The sequence below is a fragment of the Hyalella azteca genome, unplaced genomic scaffold, assembly GCF_000764305.2.
Source record: "Hyalella azteca isolate HAZT.00-mixed unplaced genomic scaffold, Hazt_2.0.2 contig16721, whole genome shotgun sequence".
Classification (NCBI taxonomy): Eukaryota; Metazoa; Arthropoda; class Malacostraca; order Amphipoda; family Hyalellidae; genus Hyalella; species Hyalella azteca.
Genome location: NW_025946530.1, coordinates 82,474 through 95,705, shown reverse-complemented (window position 1 = coordinate 95,705; position 13,232 = coordinate 82,474). Strand labels below are relative to the sequence as shown.

Below are 13,232 nucleotides of genomic sequence, written 5' to 3'. Positions count from 1 at the left end.
GACTTACGATCGTTTTGGGGACTTACGATCGTTTTGGGGATTTACGAACATGCTGGGGACTTACGATCACGTAGAAGACTTACGATCGCGTCAACAGTTATCTAGAATGGGGGCTCGACAAACGGGTGGCGGGCGGCGGGTGGCAGGTGTAGGGTGGCGGGTGGTGGGGCAGCGAGCGTAATGATCGAAGTTGGCTCGCGTCAGCTTACCAAAGAAGCTCACTTTTAGCCGCCAACTCCATGTGATATTCAATCAAAATGTACCTCGCTAATTAAACGAACGATACTCGCTTTTCTGGCAAAGATTGATTCCAATAAGCGGGCTAAAAAACACAACTGCATCGGACAAATTAATAGGGACTTTGGTGTTCTTTTCAGCGGTAGCTGTAATTATCGAGAGACGCAGAGCCAGCTTTTAATGCCTTATTTTATTACGAACAATTTGGCGCAGCATTTTATTCTCAACAATCTGATTCAATCGCACTACATTGAAGCTCGTTAAAAGTGCCGCGCTCTGGGACTGAGTATCATGGAGTGCTGATTGGCCAGCGATGAATGCATTGGCCAGAAGCAGCTGTGAATCCAGACCATTGGCTGTGAACAGCAGCAAATTGGGACGAATTATAGTGGATGCATTGGCCGTAACAATAATGATAATGCGGATTGATGACGGCAGTAGTGATGAATGTAGTATTTCATTTTACCCAAAATTAAATTTTTTACAATTTATTACGTTCTGTGGCAACCTAATCCACTATCCGACATCCAGTCATGGAATAGAAAAGCACCTGTTTTGAGTAAATTATCTCATGATCACCACCCACCTCCAGGCGCACTTTCTCTGTAACTCTGACACAGCAGCGCAAGTAACGCAGACTAATTTGGCAACACTCTGTCTGATGGCTCTCCCTTGCCTCCCCACCAGCGAGATCTCTCAAGTTACGTGGAATATCTCCATAAGCCTCCCTCAGGGCTCTGACAAGTCGATCTGAACCATTGAACCGGAAAGCGGCCGTCGAGGAAGAGCAACTTACGCAGCCTACAGCTCTTAGCGTGCCGGATGCGCTCACGTTTGTTGGTCCGTATGAGAAGAGCTGCCAGATCGTCGATATCTCGCCAACAACTTAAAGAATCATGAGCTTCGATCCAACTTAACTAATATAACATGAGACTAAGCGAAGGAAGGCAACCATGCGCTCGACCTAATGCCACATTGTTAAAAGTGTTCCTCGAGAATTCTGTAAAGATCGAGTTGCTACATGAATGAGCAAAACTTAGAATTTATCGTTAAATCTACCGTAGTGTCTACAAGTAGAACTTGTTTTATATAGTCTACCGTTGTTCTTGCTTGATCTACTGTTTTATTTTATATATTTTTTTATCTACTGTTTAATTTCTGATGTTCATATTTTATTTAATGAAAAATTCCATAAGTTTTTCATGTTTATCTATCTATATAGGTACTTGTAGATATTTTTGAGATCTACTGTCTACTCGCTCGCTGTGATGCTCCACCGCTGGGATCTTGCATGAATTGTCTCAGGTATTGACTAACAAATTAAAAAAATCGAGCGTCTTTTAGAACCAAATTTTCATTACGAATGAAAATGAGCAACAAAGGAGATCTTTCGCATCGTCACACCGTCGTGACCTCTAATTTCTCAAAGATAATTAAATTCATAATGAAATAAAAATCAAATACCATAATCATTTTTATTCCAAATGTCGATAAATAGAAAATTGCCGCTATAGGCCATCAGCCACAAGAGAAACGTCCACGGACAATAGCTGTTCAACATTACAACAAATAACATCTTAACAATAATTAACTACATACTTTGACATATGCCGTACTTAAGTTTGTTAAATCATTCAATTTACGCTTCACTCGTCATGAATTTATTTAAAACCTCAGGAAAGTTGAAATTATATGTTAGTCAGCTAACATGAAGTCAGAATTCAACCAAGTAAATAAATACTGTAATCAATATCAATATTTTAAATGGAATAAAACAACAATTGTGATTATCAATAGCTAAAAACAATAAATTGAATTGAAGTTAACAGTTAATCCCAATACCTAAACATAAGAAGTAATGCGTTTAGATATTACATGAATAAAACTTCTAGAAGACTACGACGGAAAATTCATATAGAAGATAGAGCGCGACACAAACAAATGACAATCCTACCACAATGCCACGGTTTTACACTGATACTAACGCAAGTAAATAAATAACCACCCCAGTAAATAAAAAATATATTGAAATGCGTGTGCGTGCATTTAAATGCTTCAACAGGTGGGTGGTAAGGCTCCTTACTTTAGAATAGAATAGAAGTGTCGGCACTGAAGAAATAGGCCCATGGCCTGTTGCCGGTTGTTGAACTTTTCGTGGCTTGATTCACAAGGGATCCGGCCTTTGGAACCCGATCTTTCCATAGCTGACGATTGATTGAGATAGCTGCTGGACTTATTGCCTGGTCCGTAATTTGCTAGGCATTTTAAGACTGAACATATGCTCCTGCATAGCTTCGTCTTGTCTGTTCTTGAAACTTGCGGGTGAGGAAGGCATAATTCGATAATTTAATTCTGGACGAGATTATCAAGCTGAAGTTAATAATAAACAATAATTATTTAAACGTATTAACCAATAATTGAAAGCGGATAACGAATTAGGTGAAGACAAGCAAATAACTTGAACTGAAGTGGGTCATGTATTGTTCAATTGTTCATAATTGTCGGCAGTGATTGACGAGTTAAGTAATACAAAATGAAGTGAAAGCAATGATTACCATTAGTTAATAACAATAAAAATAGAATAAAACTCACGCACGCCACAAAGTACCGCTAAATAGAACAAACCCCTTCATGGATATAAACATATTTTCATCAAACAAAAAAATCACATATATTCAGCTTTTGAAATTATCATCCGCTATAAAATTCCAATTAATTCATTAATTGTTTTAATAAGAATAGCATACGATGGCATGAAATGTATAATAAATGTGTCAGGCCTTGACCTTAGAACAAGGAGGCTCCACAGTCATCCGACGTCCGCGTCAGAGGTCCCTGAGGTCCACGGTCGCGTCAGAGGTCCCTGAGGTCCACGGTCATCCGACGTCCGCGTCAGAGGTCCCTGAGGTCCACGGTCATCCGACATCCGCGTCAGAGGTCCCTGAGGTCCACGGTCATCCGACGTTCGCGTCAGAGGTCCCTGAGGTCCACGGTTGTTCGGCGTCCGCGTCAGAGGTCCCTGAGGTCCACGGTCATCCGAGGTCCGCGTCAGAGGTCCCTGAGGTCCACGGTCATCCGACGTCCGCGTCAGAGGTCCCTGAGGTCCACGGGCGCGTCAGAGATCCCTGAGGTCCACGGGCGCCGGCACCACGACCGTCGCGCCGTCCACCGCCGGCGTCACGTACACCTGGCAGCCCAGCCGCGACCTGCCCAGACACGGCGTTAGGACAGCTAATCCAGAATGCGGTCTAGCCCACGGTAATATGGGACAAAATACATGATTACACGATTATAAACAATAAAGAGAAACACGCATTTAAACTATAGTAAAACTTGAACATTTCAACTAAAACTTGAGCATTTCAACTAAAACTTGAGCATTTCAACTATCAAGCGAGCCGCGATTACGAACTGCATAATAAGCCGATATTGTCCAAAGAATCCAAGTACCAACCAAGTTTTGAATAAGTCATTCCAGAATCCGGTGTGCATATTCTTCGTTGAAATTGATCAGCAGGCGCAAGAAAATCCAGGTTAATGTCAGATACTGTTCCTGAATACTAATAATACTCATGCTTTGCTACTTAGAAAATCAGAGGATAATTGCTCCAGTTCTCAATGGCCTCTATAAATAAAATAATTATCCTAATATCCTAATAAATAATAATGCCGAACTCAATGAAACTCATAAACGAAGGGTAAATTATTGAATTCTTTTGATAGCTTTAATGAAATTTCCGATCAAAAATTTTCCAATCTGTAAAGGTTAAGGTTGAGTCTCTCGTGTCGCAATTTTTTGTATTTGGTTACAGGAAAAACTTTGCAAAATACTGCACAAGAAACAGCGGAGCATCCACAGCGATTGTCTTATATATTGAATCTACAAATAGTACGTATACATGTTCGAAGCAAAAAATGTTAAGAATCCACAAAGAAGTTTGGAAAAATACACATGAAAAGTTTTACAAATATACACGAAACATTGGGTAAATCAATGACAAACATTGTAGAAATTTGTAAAACATTTTTTACAAATCCATGACGAAAATTATTTAAATCTTAGCAGACTATTAATAAGTACTAACCATTCCAGAATTGTCTAACCTCCTGCAAGTTATAATGAAATTATTCACGTAATGGCAAGACAAGACTTAGTTTTATCAGTTATCCTACAGTATAAACACTACAGAGACCAAGTTTCTCATGAACTTCCATTTTAACCTACGAGTCTAACCTGATAAAACAGTTAAGATTACCACATTTTTACTTAACATGCTATGCATTACATTAAACGGAGATGCATTAAACACGCGTAGCTTGTGCGATCGTTTCAATCGGGTTGAGTGTGGATACGAAATTGAGGTTTCATTCGACAACTCTAACAGCTGCTGACCAATTGAACATTACAGATACTATGAGCAGAACACCCATACGCTCGGTTTTACGCTATAATTTTATCCAGTCACGTCGCTGCTTACCTAAATTTGAAAATTTAATAATGCCAAAAATGGTCTGAAATGCGCCTTCACCAATCACTTTGTGGTTCAACTTCACTTATAAAACAGGAAATATGAGATTAAAATAAGACATCTATCACGAAGACGGAGGAACAACCGAGTAATAAACTAAGGATCTAGGTTGAAGACATTCATTTTTTAAACACAACACATACTGCAAACATATCTCATCCCGTTAACATGTTTCATACTGCTAACATATCTAATACAGTACACACATCTCGAGGCTGGGCGCAATCGTTCAACTTAGTCTGACCGTGCGCTGACCTGCTAGCAAATATAAAATCTACTCCGATGTTCACATGAAGCACACAAAAGACGTCGAACATACTAGTAAAAAAAAGAGACTGAACTGTCCGAACGAAGTTTTCTAATGGGGTTACTGTAGTAATACGCAGTGGTGGGCACAGTCCGCTAACCGCTAATTAGCGAAGCTGACGTTTTCCTTAGCCGGTGTGCCACACTGATGGCTGACTACGTCAACATATGTACGTCAACCAATCACGTCTTGTGTAACAAGAGACGTGATAGGTTACACAAGACGTGATTAGTTGACATACATATGTTGTAGTCAGCCATCACGGCTAAGGAAAGCGTCAGCTTCGCTAATTAGCAGTTAGCGAATTACCGGACCGTGCCCACCACTGGTAATACGGTATAGTTCTGTCCACTAATTTTACTCGTCAAAAAGCCGTAACTCTACGTGTTTCTCAGATAAAACGCAATACTTTGGTCAATGACTAGTGAATGTATTCTTAAGATTACCACTATTCCGATGCACTCGTGTTTCCAAGAAAAATTCAGCGTCTCTATAGCCCTGCCAGTAAAGCTGGTAGAGCTGTTCAGTTTTCAGTGGCATAACCGAGCGATAAAATCGCGTGAAATTCTCTTTGGATAGCAGAAGATCTGCCTTGGCGAACCTAACGTAACGGCCCCACCCAGCAGCATCTCTGGGACTTATGTCAGCTCGTCCAGCGAAAGGTGAGATACAAAGGCAAGGTGCAAAAGGCCTAGGCTGATTATTGGAGAATCCGCCATCAATGTACTGTACTCCTCGGAACAGAGGTATGTTTCCGCCGGAGAACGCAGGGATGTAAGAAGAACATACCAAGCAGTCGACCAACTCCTCAGTAGATTCCCAGCGAGAGACAATGATATTTTCCCCCGTCTTGGCGTTTGTGAGCGACACAAAGAATCTCCCAGAAAGTGACAAGTGCGCGTCGTTAGGCAGGTCCTGCATGGCATCACGTATGTATTTCTCCATAAGGAACTTGCGACTGAACGGTCCAATCACAAAACGAGTTGAGTCGTTAGCAGCCATCAGGAATGTCTGCCATAGTACGTCTAAAGAAGGGGATCCTGCCATGAGGGCGGCTCCAAGTAGAGCTCCTGCTGATGCTCCGGCCACTCTCCAGGCCTCTAAGCTTCCCGTAGTGGCAGCACGAGGCACACACTGCATGAAATAACTGGGTCACTTATTCATACAGTCTAAATTATTCAATCCATTAGCTTGCGCATACTCCTTTCTATGCATAAAGCATACACATCTGCACATGCCAACTTAAAGACGAAACAGAAAAAATCCAGGTAATGATAGCTTCCATTTACACTTTCATTTTTCAGCAGTTGAATGTTGTCCGTCAAAATTCTGCATTTTATTTTAACAATAAACCCATATCAGTAACGCATATAAAGCTCTTGACTAAAGTTTGATTTACCTCACCACGTGCAGTTTTCACCAAGGAAACTGAAGGTCCATACGAAGATTGAGCCACTTCAGGCGTCGCAGGCGCAGCGCCTTGAAAGTTTTCTATCCCGTAGAGTTGATCAGCCGAGGTCTGAAGAGTTGCACCTAAATGGCGATCTGGTATCCATGTTTTTCCTTTACCATGAAAGTGCTCGTATGAACTTCTATTCGGTGAATTAGCATTACCCTTAGAGGACATTCGCGCGTCAGGAGTTAATTTTGGAAGTGAATACTGGACGGTAGTATTTTTGGTGGCAGGGGACTTTAACTGCATTCCTTTTGAGACATCGGGACAAAAGTTTGCTTCTCTCAAGCAAGTGACCGCACCAAGAACATAGGGCGCAAGGAAGCCACATCCGGCCAGAGAGAGAGACGAGCCGCAGCTACAAGCACCACCAAAACCATGTGTAAGCAACTATGCCATCCAGCAACTGCCTAACGCATTACTTTCTGGAGTAAATCAAACCACACCTTACACCATAGAACAATGATTCACGATAAGCAATAGCAGCTACCGACAAACAAATTTTTTATACCGACAAATATGACAGAAATTACTGTAAACTTACAATACTAATGTAACCCAGTTTGGCATTGGGAGCATTCAAATAGGACGATATGTACATAGTGCCCATACAAAATGCTGCTTTATCTTAGGAACAAACCAGCAGCACACAACTTACGTGGCTTCAACATCAGATGCCATGTCCAGGAGGTCCTTCTCTTCTTCTGTGATGCCCTTGTTGACGGCATCAAAGGTGGCCTGGTCGAGTACGACGTGGCAGGTGGAGCAAGCAACCGTCCCGTCACACGCTCCTGCACAAATGCAGTCTTTATTACTTTGAACATAGATTGCTAATTACCGATTTTATAATACATTACAATTATTTAGACTAACAATTTCTTGTCAATTACTGTATTAGATATTTTTGGTGCATTGCTCACTGCTTGAGTTGCAACTGAAGAAAAATATTATTTTGTGACATTCATTGTTATTTCAATGTTACTCTTACTTCTATTTAAAAAAAATATGCGTTTAAAAATTACTTTTTAAAGACAACACTTCTGAACAATACAGTGTCTTGGATGTTATACATGTACAATGAATTTCTAATTTTATTTTCAAATATTAAAAAAAAAATTTTTCAACAATTTTTTAAGATATCAAAATTTTGTAAATTATCAAAATTATTTATTCTGTCAATTGATTCATGCATTGTCTCTGACTTTTTGTGCAAAATTTCAGATTAATTGGACAGGTCAAATTGTGTCATACATGGATTATAAGATTTGTAGCAGACGAAATTATTTTCTAATTCTTTTTAATAATGAAAATTTTTTTAATTTATAAAATTATTTATTCTGTCAATTGATTCATGCATTGTCTCCAACTTTACGCAAGTGTGCCAAAATTCAGATCGATTGGACAGGTAGAAGTGTGTTAAATATTGATTATAAGATTTGTAGCAGACAGACAGACAGACACACAGACAATGAGACAAACAAACAAGAAGTGAAGTTAAAGAGAAGTGTTGTAAAAACTAATGCATTTTTCATGTATAAATAAAGATTTTTTCTGAAAGAAAAAAATACAAAATTATCTTGAAGCTCAGATTCTCCTTTAAAGCAAATGGTTCATGATGCAAAGTGTTGAGATATTCCAACAACAAGGTTGACATTGCTCACCATAGCCATCAATCTGGTAGTTGTTGTTGTTGACAATATCAAGCAGCGAGTCCCCTTCGGAGCCTGCTAAAGTGACTGTATCATTCTCTGTCTTGAAGCTGATCTTAATCCTGTAACAAGTAATGTATGTTAAAGCTGGTGAAGGCACATGTTAATTAATCAATCATTCTCAGTTTACAATAATCAGATGTTTTCATAACAGACCTTACAAATTTCTCCTAAAATTTGGTACCGTTACCTAATATGATAACTTGCTCTTTTTAACAATAACACTAAATGAATTCATAGGAGGATCTTCCTAAGAGCCGTAAAAACAGTAATTAATTCAAGTTTTGTTTGCTATTAATGATCTCGGAGATTAACTGCAGAAAAATAAACTGAATTTAAACAAATTTCCTAATTGTGTAAATAGAAATATTTATCCAAACAGCTAAATGAATACAATAGAAATTAGCTCCATAAGTAGTCTTTAAATCATCAAAAGTTTCTCTGCAGAATATTCTACAAGCTATATATATACAGATATATTTTTTCAACAGATTAAACCATTAAGCATCAAGCTCTAACAGAACAGAAAGGAAGCTCTCACTTGTCTGTAAGATTAAAAACTGATGTGTGAAATCTATTAGTCCTTCCAGCATGAACTGCGCATCTGCTCAGTCCAGTGAAGAATTGTAGCTCTCCTTTTGTTGATGAATTCAAGAGGTTTGAGGACAAATTTCTGGCAGTTGAGTAAAATTTATTGCACTCTTGACGCCTTAACTGAAATATTATTTTTGAATGCTGGTAAATGTTTGAATGTCTTAACTTTTGACAATAGATAGGATAACGTAATGACATAGCCATGGCAGCTGAAAACTCTGGGGACAAATACATAAATAAAATGTAAATAACACGGAATATTCATTCACAATTATATCAAAGTTACACAGCATTAATTAACACATTACAATGGCTCAGCTACTGAGCAATGATGCACAGATAAGCATGGTTGAATTTTAGAAAAAGAAGTTCCTTTTAATCTGCCAGAGGCCTTATGCCATCCACCTGTGAATATATAGTCTGATGAATGGGGGTGAGGATTGATTTTAGGAAAAGTAAAATTATAGGAAAGAGTTGATTGCATAGTTTCAGCAGAGGCATTATGCTATATGCACTCTACCTGCATACTAACTGTTGATCAAGGTTGGTTGGTTTGGGAAGAATAACTGGATTTATGACACATTTTCAATCATGCAACCATTGTATAGTTCTTTAGAAAGTTGGGTCTCACCCAGACAGTAAAGCATGGAAGAATGAAGGTTAATGACACCAAGATTTGATAGAAGCAAACAGCAGTTGCCTATTAGGCTATTATGCATCTTCAATCTAGAGATAGCAATTTACTATTAAAATGGGATTATTTGACTTTGCCCAGTGAACAACAACAATATATGTACATTATAACTGCTATGGGTAATAGAAACTAATTGAAACACAATACACATGGCAGATGTTACTCTGCAAGGTGTTAATGATCAATCAAATTCTCAGACATAAAATCAATTCCAGGACGTGGACAGTCACTTAGGTCCACCACAACCAACGGAACGGAGCACTCAACACTTGACAACAGGAGGTGGTGCAATTTGAAGCATCTACAGCACTAGTAAATGGAGAGGAAATGATGGTGATTTGGGTGCTGGAGCGCAGTTATGCAGTTGGCCAGGGAGAGTGAGGGAGTCAGCTCCTTTTCCAAGGCATGTGCTCCTACAGTCCTACTTTGGAAGTTTGGTTGGGGCGCTCCTCAATTACATAGGTAGCTGGTCATTAAGAAGGCATTTAAAATGCCACAATTTATTCCTCCAATATGCAAAATTTTTAAAAATACATATGTATGAATAAATACTTTGTGAAATGCTTCTTACTTTCTTTAACAGGTTTCTTAAATTTTAATCAATAATTACTGAATATTTCAATGCTTGCCTGTCAAAGGGTTAATAAGATTCGAATTCGTCTTTATTGTTATTAGAAATGAGGACTTGGGTGTCATTGAAAAAATTAGAAATTTACTAGCAGTGAGCCAGTGATCAACACTCGTATAAAATTATTTTAAATTTATAATTTGCTAGATAAAATAATGTTGATAATTTTCATGAATATGATGCAAAAATTAATGATGGGTTTAAAATGTAAAAATAAAATCATTTAAAATTGTTTTACAATTTATAGGAACAGTACCTGGATTAGTAAACATGACAATAGATCATTAGAATTAGATGACATGAGGTTTTGTAATTTTAATGCACAACATTCACTGTAGTTACATTAATAATCAATCGTTCATAGAACAATTCCATTCCATTAGTTGTCAGTTGTCACTTGATTCCAAATTAAATGACAATACCTAAATTGATTTTGAGGGTAAGTTATGAATGAATTATGAATATGCTTGTATCCTTGTAAGTTGTAATGTTGTGAAAGCTAGGTACTGGATAACTGGCGAGTGGTGACTGGGAGTCTGGGACTTTCTGTTTCTGGGAGACTGAGTGGGAGTGATGACTGGGGACTCAGTGGGGAGTGATGAGTGATGACATCCACATTCAGCATTCTGCAGTCTAGGTAGGCTACCTACACACACCACACTGACCACAGCACCAGCCACACCAGTAACTAGCCTAAGTAAGCCGCAAAGCAAACATGAATCATCAATCAAGAAGCATGGCCAAATTGGCCATGGCCTGCATGGATAATATCAATTTTAAAGCTACAAGTAAATTTTAGAGATTAAAATCATGACATTAATTTTTAGCCACTTGTCAAAATTCAAAGAATAAAATTTACATTGGAATAGCACATTCTACATAAATAACAATAGAATAGTGTCATTGTAGATTTTGTAGTTACTATAGTCAGTACTCAGTAGGCCTACAGCCCGCCCTACTCAGGTCTCAGTCTCTCAGACAGTAGTCTGTAGTACTAGTAGTGATAGTAAAAATAATAAAAGAAATCACCAAGATCTGATGTAGCGCACTGTCCACTTGGGCCTAAAATCCTAGACTGGCTCCACTCTCCAGCAATAAGTCACTAGACTGACTACTCAGTGACTGGTCAGTATTCACGAAGTCACGAGTCACAGAGACAGACTGTCGCTGTCTCCTGTCTGTGTCAGCTGTCGGCAGAGAGAGATCACCGATAACGTTGACTCCGCTCCTTTCGCAATCCGGCAGTAAATAAGATGCAAAGCAATTCGGCCCATTAATTCTATTGTGCTAGCTCAACAATGCCTTTGTCTACATAAACACATTGATTATCTTATCATCCATCAATATAAGTTCTAACGTCCGAAAAACGTGATTGGATGCTCAAAATTTTACGAAACCTGCAACGTAGTAGTAATATTATAGGTAGTCTACACTTTATCAAGTTTAAAAATTCTAGGTTATTGATTCTGGAACGTCAAGTTTGAAGTTTCCATTAAATTTTTCAACACATTCAAGCAAAGTCACTACATCGAGACCAATGAGCTTTTATAAGTGCCAAGTCGATGAGAGGCCAACATCATCACATGGCATAAAAAGCTCCCAGGACAATGTTACATTAGACTGACTAGCGTAGACGTAGAGGAGAAGAGACGTAAAAATGGGTATTTCTATTGTATAATGTTTTTTTTATTCGGTAGCGGAAGCGACTATACAATGTCATGACTTCGCAATCGACAGAGCTAAAAGATTTGGATTATAGTGGAATGTTTTTAATTTCGCAAATAGAATAGTGTGTTACTGTTCTCTAGGAGACAATTAAAGAACATTACAAGAATCTGCAACAGGATAAACTATGCCAGCCAATTTCAACACCGATCCTTCTGAGACTATCTCCTTTTGACCAAATCTATCCAAAACTGACGTTGAAGCTGATCATCTGCCTGTTTTTTCGAAACATTTCCAAACAACATTCCTCAACAGTCTACACTCTAATCTTGTCTGTTCCTGAATTTAATAATACTCGGAGCATCAAATCTTTCGGAGTCGGTTCCACATGTCAGTGACTCGAAGAGAGAAGAAGTGTTTTAAATGGATGAGTTGCATGTCAGTTTTTTCCCTCTAATAATTTGCATAGTTCCGATCTAAGCAAGACGCAAATTTTTGTAGTCTTATAAAAGCCTTACACACTTCTAAAGGTAGCCGTTGGTCCCACCTTTGACGGAAGCGGCGAAAAAATATTGTCCAATGACTTTTTTACTCGGCGACTCCTGCGTGCTTTACCTATAATGCTTAAGTGTCAATCAAGTCTGTTCGTGACAGCGTTCAAGGTTGGTGCATTGTCGACAGAGGTGGGCAGTAGCGCGCTACATGTAGCAGTAGCGGCGCTACATTTAGTAAGCAATTGTAGCGGTAGCGCCCGCTACTTATTTAAGTAGCGATACGATCGAAGTTTTGCCGCTACAGCGCTACCGCTACATATATAGATAAAGCCTTTAGATTTTACTTTTAATAGTACTTTTTAGATTTTACTTTTATTAATTTTTAGATTACTAGATTTTACTTGATAGATTTTACGAATCTAAACTGAGAGAAGTAAGGCAGGAAATAATCTCTCTGGTTGATGGGAAGCTTTCTGACACAATTGCAAAAGCTACCAGCAGCAGCAGCAGCAGCGATGACGAGGAGAATGCTGATTCGTTCTTTAATTAACTCCAGAAAACACGAAATCACAGTCACGTCAATGAAGGAGATCGACTAGTGAACAATGAGACTCATACCTTGGTTTACTAGTTTAAAACTAAAAGGGCAGGGTGGCCCAGTGGTTACAGTTCAGAGTACCAAGATTGGAGCAGAAAGGCGCGGGTTCGATCCCAGTTCTGTGCGTCAGTTTCTGGTCATAATCGACGAGGAGGCCGGGCGGTTAAGCACAGCAGAATTGTAGCAGTGAGTTGCGAGTTCGAAACCGCAAATTGCTATGAATGTTCTGCGATGTTAAGAATCAACGACAGGCCTACGGCCTAATAAACGCTGAAACCGCTTGTGGAGGGTTTTCTCATGTACGCTTAATATAAAATTTTAGAT

General features: G+C 38.9%; 1 protein-coding gene across 2 annotated transcripts; it reads right to left on the bottom strand.

The window, feature by feature from the left end:
* Positions 1–2,921: 2,921 nt before the first annotated feature.
* On the bottom strand, positions 2,922–9,042 carry LOC108666002 (adrenodoxin). Of its 2 annotated transcripts, XM_018152806.1 has the most exons (5): positions 8,777–9,042; positions 8,188–8,297; positions 7,185–7,317; positions 6,473–6,884; positions 5,270–6,207 (listed from the first exon to the last, which is right to left on the bottom strand). In XM_018152806.1, exons 1-5 carry the CDS (start codon positions 9,031–9,033, stop codon positions 5,488–5,490), a joined length of 1,632 nt encoding a protein of 543 aa, XP_018008295.1. In that variant the 5' UTR covers positions 9,034–9,042; the 3' UTR covers positions 5,270–5,487. The 2 variants fall into 2 exon arrangements, with proteins under 2 accessions (XP_018008296.1, XP_018008295.1); XM_018152807.2 differs by lacking the exons at positions 5,270–6,207; positions 6,473–6,884 and adding an exon at positions 2,922–3,443.
* Positions 9,043–13,232: the final 4,190 nt, after the last annotated feature.

What these genes read in the sequence shown, in the direction of transcription:
- LOC108666002 (XM_018152806.1), bottom strand. Translation starts at nt 9,033, where the DNA reads ATGGCTATGTCATTACGTTATCCTATCTATTGTCAAAAGTTAAGACAT. An exon ending in GTTTTTAATCTTACAGACAA is followed by an intron (nt 8,298 to 8,776) that starts GTGAGAGCTTCC and finishes TACTTGTTACAG; the next exon opens with GATTAAGATCAGCTTCAAGA. An exon ending in GCATCTGATGTTGAAGCCAC is followed by an intron (nt 6,885 to 7,184) that starts GTAAGTTGTGTG and finishes TGGTGCTTGTAG; the next exon opens with CTGCGGCTCGTCTCTCTCTC.